Source organism: Bos indicus, chromosome 23, assembly GCF_029378745.1.
Source record: "Bos indicus isolate NIAB-ARS_2022 breed Sahiwal x Tharparkar chromosome 23, NIAB-ARS_B.indTharparkar_mat_pri_1.0, whole genome shotgun sequence".
Classification (NCBI taxonomy): Eukaryota; Metazoa; Chordata; class Mammalia; order Artiodactyla; family Bovidae; genus Bos; species Bos indicus.
The window spans coordinates 6,585,686-6,603,019 of NC_091782.1; the positions used below are offsets into that span (position 1 = coordinate 6,585,686).

General features: G+C 37.0%; 1 protein-coding gene across 1 annotated transcript in view; it reads right to left on the minus strand.

Moving 5' to 3' along the window:
* Positions 1-17,334, minus strand: part of GFRAL (GDNF family receptor alpha like) — a 70,444-nt gene that overhangs the window by 48,843 nt on the left and 4,267 nt on the right. The window contains exons 2-5 of the mRNA XM_070777683.1: positions 17,012-17,143; positions 14,071-14,229; positions 1,664-1,720; positions 604-934 (exon numbers count right to left, since the gene is read on the minus strand). Of these exons, the coding sequence (XP_070633784.1) occupies positions 604-934; positions 1,664-1,720; positions 14,071-14,229; positions 17,012-17,143 (679 nt within the window). The remainder of the gene's footprint in view (positions 1-603; positions 935-1,663; positions 1,721-14,070; positions 14,230-17,011; positions 17,144-17,334) is intronic.

Here is a 17,334-nt window from a genome sequence, read left to right on the forward strand (position 1 = left end):
AGATGCGTAAAATAGTACTAGATGGCTGGTAATTGCTTTTTGAATAAACAAGTAAATGACTAACATTACTGCCCTGAGAATCCAGGGTGAGAGGTTGGGAAGAGGGGAAGGGGTGCATTACTGACCTTACGACACATGTGTGCGAGGGAATCCAAACTTTAGCTCCTCCCTCAACTCCATCCCAAAACACAAAAGATTTATTGTGGAGTTTGAAGAGTCACCTCATCAGAATCCTGAGAGGTTATCAGCCTTATATAATCATACCCCCAAAGCCAATAATAAAACTGACACATAAACCAGGTCTATTAAGCAATTCATGAGTCTCACTTGAATCTGTAATTTTATTAATAATGCTATTTCATGATTACCCAATCCTGACATAATGATTTTTTTTTCAATTTCCAAAACATATTATGCATTTGAGTCTCCAAAAGAATACTACACATGTCCCAGAGATTCAAAACTACAAATTCTGTGGCTTTGTTTACGTCATGTTGGATGATGGTGGGAACTCTAGCTAATGGAATGAGATCAAGTGTTGGGGCTGAAGTGTAACAAATAAGGTGCCAAATCAGAAAGCAGGGTACACGTGTTTTTACTCACCTGCATAATTCATCATCTTGGCAGCTGTGAATTACATCGAGGCAGGTGGGGGTTGGAATTCTGTTCACTGCACATGGCCTGCTGTGGAGTGCTTCTCTGGACTGTTGACAAGGCTCATCAGCGGGAGCACAGTCACAGAAAGCCAACATCTGGGCAATGTTAAACGGCATATTTTGATAGAAGAAGCGGATGGCTGCTTGGCAGTGTTTCACATCACACAGCTTTCCATCCGCTGAGCAAGCTTTCAGGTAAAGGGCCAGCTGGGCATTGCAGAGTGCATCCCCAATGCAAACCTCTGCCACTTCCAGGCAGGACTGAACCCCTCTGCCTCCTAGAAGGAAGGGTATGTCCAGGTTGTGGAAAAGTAAACAGAGAGCTGTGCATACAGAATCTGCATAACACCACGAGAAATCCGTGAGCAAAATACAACAATGTGCCCATACATTGCTTTTGGCAAGTAGTCCTATTTATTTTGTTTACTTTTTTTTTTCAGAGTTGGAATAAACTTACTGGTCCTGAGCAGTGGGTTACTTGAACCATCTTTCATCTACACTGGACATGTACTATGATCCAGAAGTGGTGGGGAGTGTATAGGACCAAAACTGAACTGCAGGAAAAAATCCTTGAGCCCAAGTTTATCACATGCAAACAATACATCTTTAGAAATTGGATTTGAATCTAGCTGATGGTGTGTTCAGTGGCTCAAATCAAAATGATCCTTGTTCTACTGAACTTTTTATTTGAAGGAGAAATAGTGACTAACGTTTCCATGTAGCTATTCCAACGTGTAAAAATGTTCACATTTTGGATCTAGTCTTTGTTTTTAATTGTAAGTATTTCTCCCCATAACTGTAAATAAATGATAGATAAGCAAAACAGATGCTTTGAAATATTAGTGGAAGAAATGCAATGATTTGTTGCATTTTCTAGTATTAGAACAATTAAAGTTCACATGACTCTTTTTGTAATGACATATCTTGAAGAAGCCTAGTAACTACATTTTAAGTTATATTGTCCAGTATTCACAATGCAAATCAAAATGACTATTTATAAACATTACCGTGATAGGAAAGAGTAGTTAGATTCCACTTGTATTTATTATCCTCTTTTATGTTATCTAGAAGGAAAAGAAAGAGACTATTTTATTAGTGAACAATTTTCTAAATTTAATAGGAGAATGTAGACAACATTTGTCAATGTGTACTCCAATAAAAATACATATAAGCTCATGTAACCCTTATTTAACCTTGGTACACAGAATTAGTGAGGTACAGATGAAGAAAAATAAACCACTGTAACATCATTCAAGTCAGTTAAACAGCTCTGCTCTGAGTATTCAGTTACTCGAAAATTTAAACAAATGCTAATGACTAGGCCATGTGCAGAGAAGTAAACAGAGAGTCTGTCTGGGGAGAAAGAACAGAAGAAATATTGTCTGAACCAAAAAAGCTCTCCCCAGTAAGGTCTTAATTAGATTGAAAGGCAATTTAAAGACTATTTCCACCTCTGACTATCTTAGCTTCCCAGAGTTTTTAGGAATTATAGAATTGGAGAGGTTGATGACCATCTAATTCTAAAAGTCTTTCATTCAGGAAGCATTGGTCAAGTTCGCACTATGTACCAGGTGCCATATTGAAGACAAATTTTCAGTTCCTGTTGTCAAGACTTATATAGGAAATGGAGACATAAAAATGATATCAAAATAAAATAGAAGTAACAGACATAGGCATAAAGTGATAGGGGAAGACTATGATCAGATTTTTATTTTAAAATGAAAATTCTTTTTTTGCTGCTGGCTGTTGATTAAGATATTGGCTTCCATTACAGGTTATTGATCAGGAGATTGATTTCTGCTATGGCATGTGTCTCTTGATTCAACTTGTCCCGACTTGAGCTGTCTGTCCAAGCTCCCTGCCTGCCCATCTATGCACATATATGATGGTACAATCATAAAACAATTCTTTTTACCCCCAAGGGTGTCAGACTTTCCAGACTCTTTGCCTTGTTCCATCTGTTCTCATCATACATGGTTTTCATATCTCTACTGGCTACGTCTCAGCTAAAGAATCACTGTCTCTTCAGGAACCCACCTTCCTATGCTTCAGAGAAGTTCCTTCTTCTGTTCCATATTGAATGAAATCCCAATAAGCAAATTTCTAAGAATCTCATAGCTTTTTTAACAGATACAAAAGTCTAGGCTAGCTAGACTTTCTATGATAGGTTAATAGCTGTGCTTTGGCACTGTTTAGTATGACTGTGCCACTGTTTAAAACATATTCAAGAAACTATCATTAAAATATAAATAAACACTGAATTCACTTATTGTTATGAACTAAATTTTGTTTGCTTCCAAGATTCATAAGTTGAAGCCCTAAATCCTGATATAACTGTATTGGGAGATGGTGTCTCTAGGGAAGTAATTAAGATGAAATGATGTCCTAAATGTAGGGCCCTGATCTGGTAGGATTAGTGTTCTCATAAAAAGAGACATTAGCAAATTTCCTCACTCTTCCCTGGCCACGTGTATACCCCATGGGGATGTCCTGTAAGGACCTGGCAAGAAACCAAGAAATTTGCAAGCCAGAAAGAGAGCGCTCACCAGAAACTGACCCTGCTGGACTTTGATCTGGAACTTCCAGTCTCCAGAATGATGAGGAAATAAATTTCTGTTGTTCAAGCCATCCAACCTCTGGTATTTTACTAGCCCAAGTGGACTAATCCACTCAAAATACTAGCAATTCTTACAAAAACAATTATTTTATCATGAGGAAACAAATTCTATCTTGGATCCATATTATTTTATGTAATACGAGTAATGCACTATAATAAATTGTTTGCACATTAAATTCTAATTTCATATAGTGCACACATAGGTATATTCACATTTTTTTTCTGGAGAATATTTTAAACTGTAGCTTAATTGCTGAAAAGGAGCTAAAGAGCAGTATGTCATGGGAACACAGAGAAGCATGGGCCCACCAGAACTACATCTCTGTTGTATGATCATACATAGCAAATAAAGCACAGTGTGTATATATACCACATGTTTATCCATTCATCTGTTGATGGACATTTAGCTTTCTTACATGTCCTGGCTATTGTAAATGGTGTTGCAATGAACACTGGGGTGCATGTGTCTTTTTGAACTATGGTTTTCTCAGGGTATATGCCCAGAAGTGGGATTTTTGTCATATGGTAGCTCTATTTTTAGTTTCTTAAGGAGCCTCCATACTGTTCTTCATTGTGATTGTACATATATACAATGGAATATTACTCAGCCATTAAAAAAGATAAAAATTGGGCCATCTGTAGACATGTGGATGGACTAGAGTCTGTCATGTAGAGTGAAGTAAGATGGAAAGAGAAACAGAAATATTGTGTATTAACGCATATATGTGGACTCTAGAAAAATGATACAGATGAACCCATTTTTCAAGGTAGGAATAGAGACACAGACATAGAGAACAGCTATGTGGACATGGAGCATAGAGGGATAAACGGAGAGATTGGGATTGATGTGTGTGCATTGACATGTGTAAAATAGGTGGCTGGCGGGAAGCTGCTACTTAGCTTGGGGAGCTTAGCTTGGTGTTCTGTGGTGACCTAGATGGATGGGATGGGGTTGATAGGTGCGAGAGAGGTCCAAGAGGGAAGGGAGATACACACACACACACACACACACACATGTGATTGATTTCATTGTACAGCAGAAACTAACACACCATTGTAAAGCAACTATACTGTAATTTAAAAACACAGTGTTCCCTCTTCTTGATCCACTAATATTGAAATATATGCAGACTCTGCTATCTTCTCACCCTTCTACTTCTCTAGTCCAAGAAACCATGCATTTCTATGTTGACCTCATCTACTGCCATGATCCCATTTGCCATCCACCAGTGAATGACCTCCTGATTTATACCTGCTGCACAGATCTCATTTCTATGTGTCATGCAAAGCATTTTAGGCTACAGTTCCATACTGAGAACTGTCTATTTGATATCTCCACTTGGGTATCTAATAAACATTTCATACTTACCACATCCCAGACTGACTCCTGACCTCTCCTCTGTCCCACTCCCAAAACCTCTTCTTCCTACAGTTGTTCCATGTTAGTCAATGAAAATAATGGCAACCACATCCTTTCTAATTACTCAGGACAAAAGCCTTGGAATAAATATTGATTCTCTTTTGTTGTTGCAGCCCCATGTGATCCACTCATATCAAGCATACTAAGAATCTGACAGCTGTCCACACTGTTCCAAGACCCATCATCTTTTTGCTGCATCATTATATAAACTTCCTAATCAGTCTTCCTACTTGGGCATTTGCTTCTCTTCAGTCAATTGTCAACACAAAATCCAGAGTTTTCCTCTTAAAGATATATCTCAGACCATGACACTACTCTGGCTCAAACCCCTCAATGGTTTCCTGGATCACTTAGAGTAAGAGCCAAAGATTTTGAAATGACCTACAAAGCCCTTCACCATCCTGGCCCTATTTTATTTCTGGTCTCATCTCCTGCATCTCATCCCCTGCTCTCTCATCTCTACCCCTAGTGTCATCTTTGCTCTTCGTCAAGACCATTCCCAGCTCACCTTGAGCTATTTCTGCTTCCCAAAGTTCTCTTTCCCCAAATACCCACATGACTCATCCCTTGCCTCTTTCTATCTTTACTCAAACATTAATTTCTTCAGAACGACTTCCTGGCCATCGTATTAAAATTACAAACCACCCACTCAGACTTCCTTTCTCCCCTATCTGTATTATTTTCCTCCTTAGCATTCATACTGTTTATTTTTACTTTTTAATTTAATTTATTTTTTATATTTTATTGGAGTACAGTTAATTTACAGTGTTGTATTTGTTTCAGGTGTACGGCAAAGTGATTCAGTTATACATTTACACATAGTCATTCTTTTCCAGGTTCTTCTTCCACATAGATTATTACAGAATTTTGGGTAGAGTTTCCTGTGCTACACAGTAGGTCCTTGTTGGTTACTTATTTTATATATAGTAGTGTGTGTTTATGTTAATCCCAAGCTCCTAATTTATGGCCCCATCCCACCATATTTCCCCTTTGGTAGTACTCATTCTGTCATACCATTTAAAATATACCCTCCAAATCTTTATCTTCTTAATAGGCTCTTACTGATGCTTTTGAACTGTGGTGTTGGAGAAGACTCTTGAGAGTCCCAAGGAGATCCAACCAGTCCATCCTAAAGGAGATCAGTCCTGGGTGTTCATTGGAAGGACTGATGTTGAAGCTAAAACTCCAGTACTGTGGCCATCTGATGGGAAGAGCTGACTCATTTGAAAAGACCCTGACGCTGGGAAAGACTGAGGGCAGGAGGAGAAGGGGACGACAGAGGATGAGATGGTTGGATGGCATCACCGACTTGATGGACATGAGTTTGGGTGGGCTCTGGGAGTTGGTGATGGACAGGGAGGCCTGGTGTGCTACAGTCCATGGGGTTGCAAAGAGTCAGACATGACTGAGCGACTGAACTAAACTGAACTGAACAGCCTGCTACTAAGATCCCCGCTTTGGTGATCTTGGTCCTCACTTCCGCAACCGCTGGTCTTTGTCCAGCAGTGCCCCATCCAAAGGGAGTTGCCACACCCAGGGGGACAGACTTTTCCAGGGGACAGCTCCTAGGAAGGAGGACTAGTCCATTTGAGGGGCTCAAAGAGGCAGTATCTCTAAAGGGCCATTCCAGGGCTAAACTTCTTGTGGAGTCAACTCAGTTTGCTGTAGTCATTGCCTTGCATTTCAATTTGCCCCACCTCCTAATCCTGCTTTTCCCACTTCATCCTAGATTTTGTTCCTGAGCCCCCAGCCTAATACTATTTTGTATGCAAACTTCTGTCTCAATGTCTGTTTCCAAAGAAACTAACTGAGACACTCCTCAGTTAAGAATATAAGGTCCTAGAGAACAATGATTTGTGTGTGGGTGTGTGTGATTTTTGTTTGCTTTGTTAACTGCTTTTTCCCCAGGTCTTAGAACACAGCCAAGGACATGGTAGGCACCAAAGAAATATCTGTTATATAAATAAATAATCATCCCTTACTATATTATCTATTTCTTTAATTTTTAAATCCCTTAAAAATAATACATTTTTAAAATAAAGAGCAGTGTTATTATTATTGCATTGTTTTTTTTAATCAACCAGACTTAGGACTTAGCACATTTTCACTGTCTTATAAGTACTTGTTCAATGAATGGATGAATAAAACACATTATTTTAAAACATTTTGGCATTTCCATCTTTCTTCATAATCCCTTTTAGACATAGTCATAGTAATATATATATTTTTTAAATGTTCACTTTCTGGGAGAAACACAGGCAGAAATGACAGAGCTGGGACAGAAATTATTCTGTAGTCAGTTGGTACTTGTGATTATATTTAAGATTCTAAAATTCTTCCCTTACATACTGACCTGAAACAATGCCCAGGTTGAGTTCCTTTTCATTGTCTTCAATGAAGGATGGAACTGGATTTGTTTGAGCATCCTTTATGCAAATGTCTTCAGACAAGCTTTTCCAAATTTCAGTGCACTCTGCTTTCAAAGGGTCACTGCACTGACAATTCCATAAGATTGTTTCTTGCAGACCTTCTCTCAACACTGCACAGAGGTAGCTTCCATCAAGGGTCTTGCATTGTTCTGATTCCCTCCTGCAGGTTTTCTTGAAACTCTTATACAAAAGAGCACAATGTTCAGATTCCTGGCAGATACGTGCTGCCAGGATGCAGTCTCTCTTTTTTTCTGTTGTTAATGATGTCTCTTTCTCATGGAGCCGCTCTGTGATGTTTGAGTGTGAAGCCAAATTTGAGGACCGTGCTGATTCTTCTCTATTTTTAAAAATGACTAAAATTAAAGAGGGCTCATTTAGTTTAAATTTAAATAAGCTCATTTAAAACCCTCTTAATGTTTCCTAAAAAGTCCATAAACATATTTTATAAATATTTGACTGTTTTTCAAAAACCACCAAAGACATTATTTCAAGAAAACTATTACAAATGACTTTTATTTTTTAAAAAATTGAAATAAAAATATTGCTTATTTATAGTTTATATAACAAAGCATAATGGTAATGCTCAATTTCTTTTGCTATTTCATCCTCATGATTTCCTTCTGTCTTTTCATTACATTTGATGATGATTGGTAGAAATCATTGTAACTTACAATGCTTAGGAAAAGCTAAAGTGTTAATCTCTCTGTCATGTCTGACTCTACATGACCCCATGGACTGTAGCCCTTCAGGCTCCTCTGTCCATGGGGTTTTCCAAGCAAGAATACTGGAGTGGGTTGCCGTTTCCTTCTCCAGGAGATCTCAGCCCAGGGATTGAACCTGGGTCTCCCATATTATAGGCAAATTCTTTACTGTCTGAGCTACCATCCATTATTTCTCTTTGTATAAACTTTGTATATTTCTATTTCCTCCTAGAAATATGCCTATACTGAAGTGTTTCTCCACAGTTTTCATTATTTCCCCTTTAAGAAGCCTTTTTTTTTTAGACAGTGTTTTTCCTAATTCTCTTGCCCACTCATGAATTTTTAATTCCACAGATTTATTGTGTATCTATTCAGGGGCAGTATATATATCTGCACTTTATACATGTAAGAAGTTTTCTGCCCACCCCCAAGAACCAATTTCCACCCCTTGGAAGTTATATCCCTCATAGAGAATGTATGTTCTACTAGAGAATTCCAATAAATCCATAATTACATAAACTTTATAGGAAGCAGATAAAACCCACCTCAGTGTAAGAATCCTTACTTGCCCTAAGGTTCAGTAGTATACCGTCTATCTCTAAAATGTCTCATCTCCCTCTGAGGTCCTTCTTATGTGGACCTCCACAACGAACACTTTCTTGCCCCGACAGTACATAGGGTCACGCCGAGTTGGACACGACTGAAGCAACTTAGCACGCACACATGCATGCAAGTTAAAGATAATATAATCAACTTCATAATATGAAAATGTTTACTTAAAAACCACCAGGACGTTCTTAGAAGCACTGTTCAGAGTACAGCCTCTTTACTGCATGTGTTTTGAAACACACACTGCAGTAGAGTTTTACACATTTATCAAATAACAACTCACATGAATTGTAATTATTTAAGTGAGATTTCTCTGCTGGAACACAAACCATCTCTCCTACCCCTTTTAGACAGCATATGCAGACTTGCATGGATGGGATATATATGAATTAATGCCATCTGTACATAATTTGTTCCATTATATTGGTAATTATATATTTTGAAATAATTAGTCTAGGCTAAATGAAATAATCAGGCTAAATGTCAATTTTACTTTGCTATGTTTTAAGGTAACAAAGAGCAGGGAGTCTCTTAATTGATCTTTATATCCCTCTTCCAGTGCTTAGTATCTACACCTATTAACTGAATAATTAGCAAATTTTATGAATGAATACATGATTTAGATGCTCAAAATATGTTTATAAATTAATTATATATTTATTGATCAGTTGCTAGATGTCAGGCACTGTGTTGAATATTTGTCATATTAAGAAAAAAAAGAAAAAATATAAAAACTGATTTGCTCAATAAGCTTATAATCTATAATAAAGACTAGAAAAGTACATGTCTGTTATATGTTGAGAAATATTTTGGGAATGCAAATGAGGGGGAGAGAGAGAAAGATCATATCCTGATGGAGTGATGATGAAAGAGTTGGTGGAAGATGCTGCAGTTGACATGACAAGATTCCAACTGTCACTTCCTTTTTCAATCTAAGTTGAATTATAAGCAAGCAGCTAATACTCTGTGTAAAGACCACAGTCAGAGCAGGTCTGTCATGAAGTGCATTTGTAAGATCATTCCGGTCTTCTGGGCAGGGTTTCTGTACCCCTGCCTTATCAATATCACCCCAGGGTAGCATTTATTAAGTATCTATTGTGGAAAAAATGGTTCAAAAATGGGGACTGATTTCAACTTAAATGCTCTAAATTTGTATGTACCTATATTTTCGTATCTATATTTTGTTGCATCTTGGTCTGATAGAAATGGTTATTGAGATATAAATGAACTAGTCCTACCATCTTGAAACAAAAGTCAACAAATAATTTCAATATTTCTATATGCTTTTGTTTCAGCCTACTTCAGTCTAAAACTAGAAAAGGCCTATTCATTAGGTAACTAATGTCATTTTATTCTTTATCTTATTTACTTCTGTGCATTTACTGTTGATTATTTTCTCTATGTCTTTCTCTGTCATTGGCTTGAAAATTCTTCCTGTGGGTTTTTTTTTTCTGTCTTTAAAATCTTCCTTATGATTTCTTCAACTAGGTCATGAAAGTATTATAAAAATACTTATATTCTCACTTCACATCTTTTTCTGGCCAGTCTTATCCTCCTGCATGCTTGTATCTGTTTCTTACAAACCACTGACTCACAAATCTTGCTTGTACTCAATGCAAGATGCATGTTTCCAAATGCCTGCCAAATGCCCTATCATTGCTTTTTCTAAACTATATATTCATCATGTGAAATGTAAAGCAAAGTGCTGACATTTCTAACACAAATGTGCCAAAGTGTGCCACCCCCATGGAAACTCTGCAAATATAATTCACCACTGTCGTCTTTCAGTCCTGTCTCCACATAGAGTGATACCCTTGTCCCAAGCCAGCAACTTGTATCACACATTTAATAACGTTCCCCACTCCTCATATCTGGTGGTAGCCAATTCCCACTGATTATCAGTCATAAGCATTTCTTAAGCGTCTCTTCTCCATGGAGTCCTCAGCACCAGTGCAGAAGTTTAGGCATGCGTCACATCTCTCCCAAATTATTCTGTTGGCTCTTATCCTTGGCCTGTATCTTACCCTGCCTCCATTCCATCCTTTAAACCACCCCCAGTGGAGTCCTGAAAAATACAGATTCCAGATTCTTCTGTTCAAAATGCATTAGTAGTTCCTCAAAAGTCTGATTTCTTTCCAGTATCATCTCCTGACTCCTCTGTTCTACAATCCAGCCTAATCAGGAATGTGTTTCTTCTCAATATCTCCTGCTTCATTCTGTTTCCTCCATCTGGAATATCATTTTATTTCATCTGCCCAAGAAGTCCAATTCACCCTAAAAGGCCCAAGTCTGTCATTTCTTCTTTGAAGGCTTCTGAGACACCATTCAAAAAAAAAAAAAATTCAGATGAAGTTGCTCAGTCATGTCTGACTCTTTGCAACCCCATGGACTGTAGCCTACCAGGCTCTTCCATCCATGGGATTTTCCAGGCAAAAATACTGGAGTGGATTGCCATTTCCTTTTCCAGGGGATCTTCCCAGCCCAGGGATAGAACCCAGGTCCCCTGCATTGCAGGCAGACGCTTTACCGTCTGAGCCACCAGGGAACCATTATTTCTTCTCTATAACCTCAAGTAAGTATCATCTCATGTTTATCACATTGTATAGGTGATATTTAGCAATTATCAGTTTAATTAAGAATTGACATCATATAAAATATATTTTATAATGCTATTGGAATTAGAGATGAATAACAAAGATATCTAAGGAATACTCAAATATTTGGAAAGTAAAAAATGGTATTATGAATAACTTTTGAATCAAAAATGAAGTCAGCAGTAAAATAAGAAACTATTTTGAACTTAATAAAAATGAAAACACATTTTTATTTAATTTAAAATTAGAGAATGTAACTAAACACCACTTGGAAGGAAATTTATGTAATGAGATGTTTAAATAGGAAAAGAAATCTCAAATCAGTGATATAAGATTTCATCTTAAGAAACCAAGAGTGATGAGTCAAGTCAATAATTTCAAGTCAAATCAAATGCGACAACAACAAAATAATGTAGAACAAAACTGAGAGAGAAATTGAGAGTAAAAATAGAGAGAGAGAAATAAAGATAGAGACAAAAAGAGGAAGAAAAGGACATGAATTTCTGGTACCTAAACAAGAAAATGGGAGAAGGCAATGGCACCCCACTGCAGTACTCTTGCCTGGAAAATCCCATGGACAGAGGAGCCTGGTAGGCTGCAGTCCATGGGGTTGCTGAGGGTCGGACATGACTGAGCGACTTCACTTTCACTTTTCACTTTCCTGCATTGGAGAAGGAAATGGCAACCCACTCCAGCGTTCTTGCCTGGAGAATCCCAGGGACGGGGTAGCCTGGTGGGCTGCCATCTATGGGGTCGCACAGAGTCGGACACGACTGAAGCGACTTAGCAGCAGCAGCAAACAAGAAAATGACATCATCTTAACTCCTTCTAGATGTTTAAAGGACAATTTGGGAATATTAAGAACAACTTAGAGAGACAGAAACTACAATAAAGAGTAAAATGCAAACAAAAATAAAAACTCAACAGAAATCCAACAAATATCTTTCAAATTAAATTAACATGTATACCTGTGGTGGATTCATTTTGATATTTGGCAAAACTAATACAATTATGTAAAGTTGAAAAATAAAATAAAATTAAAAAAAAGATAAAAATGATAGGAATTACACAACTTGCTTTCAAGACATCTCATGAAACTGCAGTAAATTAGACTGTGGAGCATTGGCAAAAGTATAAAATACATACATCACTGGGACAGATTGGAAAAACTGGGAGGACAGCCACTAGTATACAGCCCAGTGATCTTTTGAGAAAACTGAAACTGAAACTATCTTCAACAAATGTGATGGAACAATTAGATATCCATATGGCAATAGAACATATCTGAGTGTTAACTTGCATCACTTATGAAAATTGACTAAAAATGTATCATACACCTAAAATGGAAAACCTAAGCCACATAATTTTGAAGCCACATAATATATTTCTTTGGCACATAAGCACGTGAAAATATGGTCAACATTATTATTATTTAAGTATAAATTAAAATCCTAATGTGATACTATTAAACATGTTTTGAAATGTCAAAAAAAAAAAAAAAAAGCAAAACACAGAAATCAAGTCCCGGCCTGAATGTGGAGCAACCAGAACTTTCATACATTTATGGTTACTTCAAATTTGAAATATAGTGTGAAAGTTTCTTATAAAGTTAAACATACGCTTTATTATATGACCCAATAATTTTTTACTGAGGAGAAATAACATATTTGTACAAATATTGTGGGTGAGTATTTACAGCAGGTTTATAATCTCTACAAATCTGGAAACAATGCCAGTGACTTTCAGTGGTGAATGGATAATCAATTCAAGGAATAACCATATAATGGGATACTACTCCTCAAAAAAGAGGACAATTTTTTGGTGAATCACAAATGGATAATTTTAAATAAAAGAAAACTGGCTCAAATGCCTACATGTTATATAATTTCATTTATATGAAATTTTGGAAAAGGCAAAATGATGGAACAGGAAAGTGTCTAGTAAGTTTACTATGAAAAATTGGAGAGGTTGGGCTATGTGACCATTTAAGACAGATGAGAGATAAACCTCTCTCTTATAAGTGGGGGAAGGGTGATTCTGAAAAAGAAAAGGTGAGAATTCTCTGATAGCAGGTGCATTCCTAACCACTTCTGGGGGAGTGTACATAGAGACATTGAGGATCTAGAAGCTGATGACTTTCGGATTACTGGATCCCATGCATCCCTTGGAAAATCTGCACATACTCTCAAGACATGAGCCGACTATTTTGAATACCACTACTTCACCATTTGACATATTTCACCACATGACACCAGGACTTCCCTGATGGCTCACATGGTAAAGCCTCTGCCTACAGTGTGGGAGACCCAGGTTCCATCCCTCTGTCGGGAAGGTTCCCTGCAGAAGGAAGTGGCAACCCACTCCAGTATTCTTGCCTGGAAAATCCCATGGACAAAGGAGCGTGGTAGGCAAAGAGACGGACATGACTGAGCAACTTCACTTTACTTCACCATCAGGCCGACACCTGGAGTATGCAGTAAATAAATGCATATTAAATAATTAAATGCGCCTATGCAAAGGCACAGAGAAGGCAATGGCACCCCACTCCAGTGCTCTTGCCTGGAGAATCCTAGGGACGCGGGAGCCTGGTGAGCTGCCGTGTGGGGTCGCACAGAGTCGGACACGACTGAAGCGACTTCGCAGCAGCATGCAAAGGCAAGCACAATGCTAGGTAAGCGGTTACACTTTGATCTTTCTCAAGAGGTCTTGTTTCCTTTAGCAAGAAAAATGGTACCTTATTTATCTTTTATCATTTAAGTCTTGTACAAAGCCATAGTGAGCCTCACAAATAAAGGTACTGAATGAGTGAATGTATCATTCTAATAAATTATTATTGAATGAAGCTTGAAATTGTGGGTAGTGATTATAGAAATATGTCATATACTTACTGAGACCTACACTTGACAGACCTTAAATTACATGAAGAACTAATCAAATCACCAGATTAAAAACAAAAGAATTCATCAAACTACATAGCTGTGCTTCTTTTTGGCATTGTACTTTCTTTTGCGTGACTGTAAGCATTTCATATAACAATGTATTACCTGATTCGTTGATGCATTTTTTCCCAAGCAATTTGTTAAAAGTGCAGTAAAGGTCATCAGAGCAGAGACAATCTTTAAATTGTAAATTGCTTTCCACTAAGGACTGGATACTTAGGTCACAGCTGGATGAATTCTTCATCTGGCAGGTGTTGCCTGGATTTCACAGTCAAACATATAACATTCTAGATGTTAATCTGAATAAAAGTTTTGAGTCCTCCTACCCAAACTATGTTAAATCTTTGGGTAGCACCTCCTATCCAAAGCTTTTAATATCTTGATTTTAGTAATTCATTACTAGAGTGAAATTATCTGGGGTTACTTACAGCATGTTCATGTAATTGACTTTCCAAGCAAAAACAAAACAAAACAAAACAAAAATATTCCTACTGTTTTCACCCCCAGTATTTTCTTTCTAAAGTAGACTAAAACTTTCTGTATTTTAAAAGAACTTTGTCCTCACATAGAATGTCAATTTGTGCTCTTTAATAATAATTATGGCTGCCTTTAAAATGAGGCAACCAGAATACTCTATAATTTTAGCTATTTTGTCTGTTTAGCAATTTTATTAGCTATTTGATCTTAATCTGCTATTTTATTTTATATGCCATTCCAAGATTATAGTAAGAGACATCCAAGTGGCTTTAAATTTATCATATAAAAAGACATGGTCCTGACACTTAGAAAGCACTCAGTAAATATTATTGCATCTTTTGTAATTACCAACATTTCATACTCTGCTTTAATATAGAAAGTCTTATTCATCTACCTATTTTCTTTTATTCATTATTCCTGAATAAAACTTTTTGAGTACATTGATTTGTATATTTGAGAATATTTCTATTTCAGCTTCATGCATGGTATAATTATGCAAGTCTTACCATCACTATAAATTTGTATATTTATACAAATTTGCTATTTGTATACTAAATTCAATAAATGTGTTATAATTTATGATACAATGAATGCAATAGTTTAAGTTACCTTATAAAATATACCAAGGAGCTTCATTATCAAAACAAATAATGGACTTTTTTCATCAGTGTCCTTTATTATCATCTTAAAATTATTGTGCTATTAGAGAAAATTTGCCTTTGAAATTCTTTTCTTGAACTGTAATGAGAATGTTACTTTTGAACTGTGGTGTTGGAGAAGACTCTTGAGAGTCCCTTGGACTGCAAGGACATCCAACCAGTCAATCCTAAAGGAAATCAGTCCTGAATATTCATTGGAAGAGCTGATGTTGAAGCTGAAACTCCAATACTTTGCCTACCTGATGCGAAGAGCTGACTCATTTGAAAAGACCCTGGTGCTGGGAAAGATTGAAGACAGGAGGAGAAGGGGACGACAGAGGATGAGATGGTTGGATGGCATCACCGACTCAATGGACATGGGTTTGAGCAAGCTCTGGGAGTTGGCGATGGACAGCGAAGCCTGGTGCGCTGCTGTCAACGGAGTCACAAAGAGTCGGACACGACTGAGCAACTGAACTGCCTGAATGAGAATGTTGAATAGCGATAGATAACTTTCTCTGGCATTTGAGCATCGCATGCATCCTGTTTAAGCGCATGGAAGAGAAGAAATCTCACTCCTTATCTATATCCTATGTAATTCCTTTAGATCTTGTGGCTGGACAGGAGCTCTGATAGTGGAGATTGTAAATTAAATTTTTACATTGTCAGAACTATAGATTGTTGCCTCTTAATCCAACACACTTCACCTTACATCTTCAGAAAGTAGACGGAGCACAGGCAGATAGACAAGGGTCCCAAGCAGTACAAAATTTATTCTTCTATGAAGTGGCTGGAGAAATAAAGTGAGCCATGAAAGAATATAGTTTTTATTTTTCACTTTGGATTTCTCTTACTGAATATGCCAAAATTTTATTGGGTTTTTACGGTATTATCACACTCATTATACAAGTTGATAAAACTTGTCATGTTATAAAAAGCTTTTTTTGAAATGTTCTGTCCTAATAGTATTGGCATATTATCTCCTACATAATCTCTTTATCTACTTTTAGTGAATGGAGTCTTACAATAATGCTCTCATTCAACATATATTCAGCTACTTGACATAGATAGGATTCTTTTTCCTTTTAAACAAATGACAGTGATTTTTTAATCTTCACATTCTCTAACCCCTTGGGCCTCCCTTCACATGTTTGGAATGTAGGACAAATTAAAAATAAAAATATATTTTAATTTGCTCTTGACACATTTGAAATGGAAGATAGTATATATGTTGAAAGAATATAAAATTCATGTTGCTGCTGCTGCTGCTAAGTCACTTCAGTTGTGTCCAACTCTGTGTGACCCCACGGATGGCAGCCCACCAGGCTCAAAACTCAGGTTACATACATGCAAATAATGTGTTTGATTTTCACAAACATCATAGTAACATATAAACAAAAAATTGTATTTGAAAAAATGTTGCCATGTTTATGAGAGGCATGTGTATAACTGTAACATTATACGTTGTAAAATAAGTAAAAGAATAATCTAAAACCTTGCAAAAAGTTGCCTGCAGTGTCAGCGCATTAAGGTTCTTGAGTAATGGTGGTCCAGTGGTTAAGAATGTGCCTGCCGATGCTGGGGACACAGGTCCCCAGTCTGAGAAGATTCCACATGCCATGAGCAGCTAAGTCTGTGTACCACAATCACTGAAGCCCACTTGCCTAGAGCCCATGCTCTACAACAAGAAAATACCTGTGTGCAGCAATAAAGACCCAACACAGCCAAAAATAGATAATTTTTAAAAAGAATATTCTTAAGTATCTAAATTCACTAATAAGTAAGTGAAGGTGAATCACTTGATACCAAGTTTAAGTAAGATGTTTAGAGAAAAACTTAGTTTCTAAGGCAGTGCAAAAAAATGACCAATTCCTATTTTTTACCTCAGTAAATAGAAGGTATTTGAGTGCATTTTAAACAACTTGTTTTACCTGACACATTGCAGGCATCTTCCATTATTCTCCAGGCATGTTTACAACCGTCGGCATCACTTAGGCAGAGCTCTCTTAAATATGTGCAATCTGTGGTTTGGGAAGCGGACTTGTTCAAGCATAGACCCACAGCTTGAATAACAACAATAAGAGGACAACAGAAATAGCAATATGACAACATGGTAGTTATTTACTTCAAGCCTAAGTTATTAATGATCAAGACCAGAATTCTGACAATGGAAGTGTGATTAAGTCATTAAAAAAACGAGAATGAATCTTAACCTCCCCTCCAGCTATAGATTTGTTTCTTTTATGTAAGATTC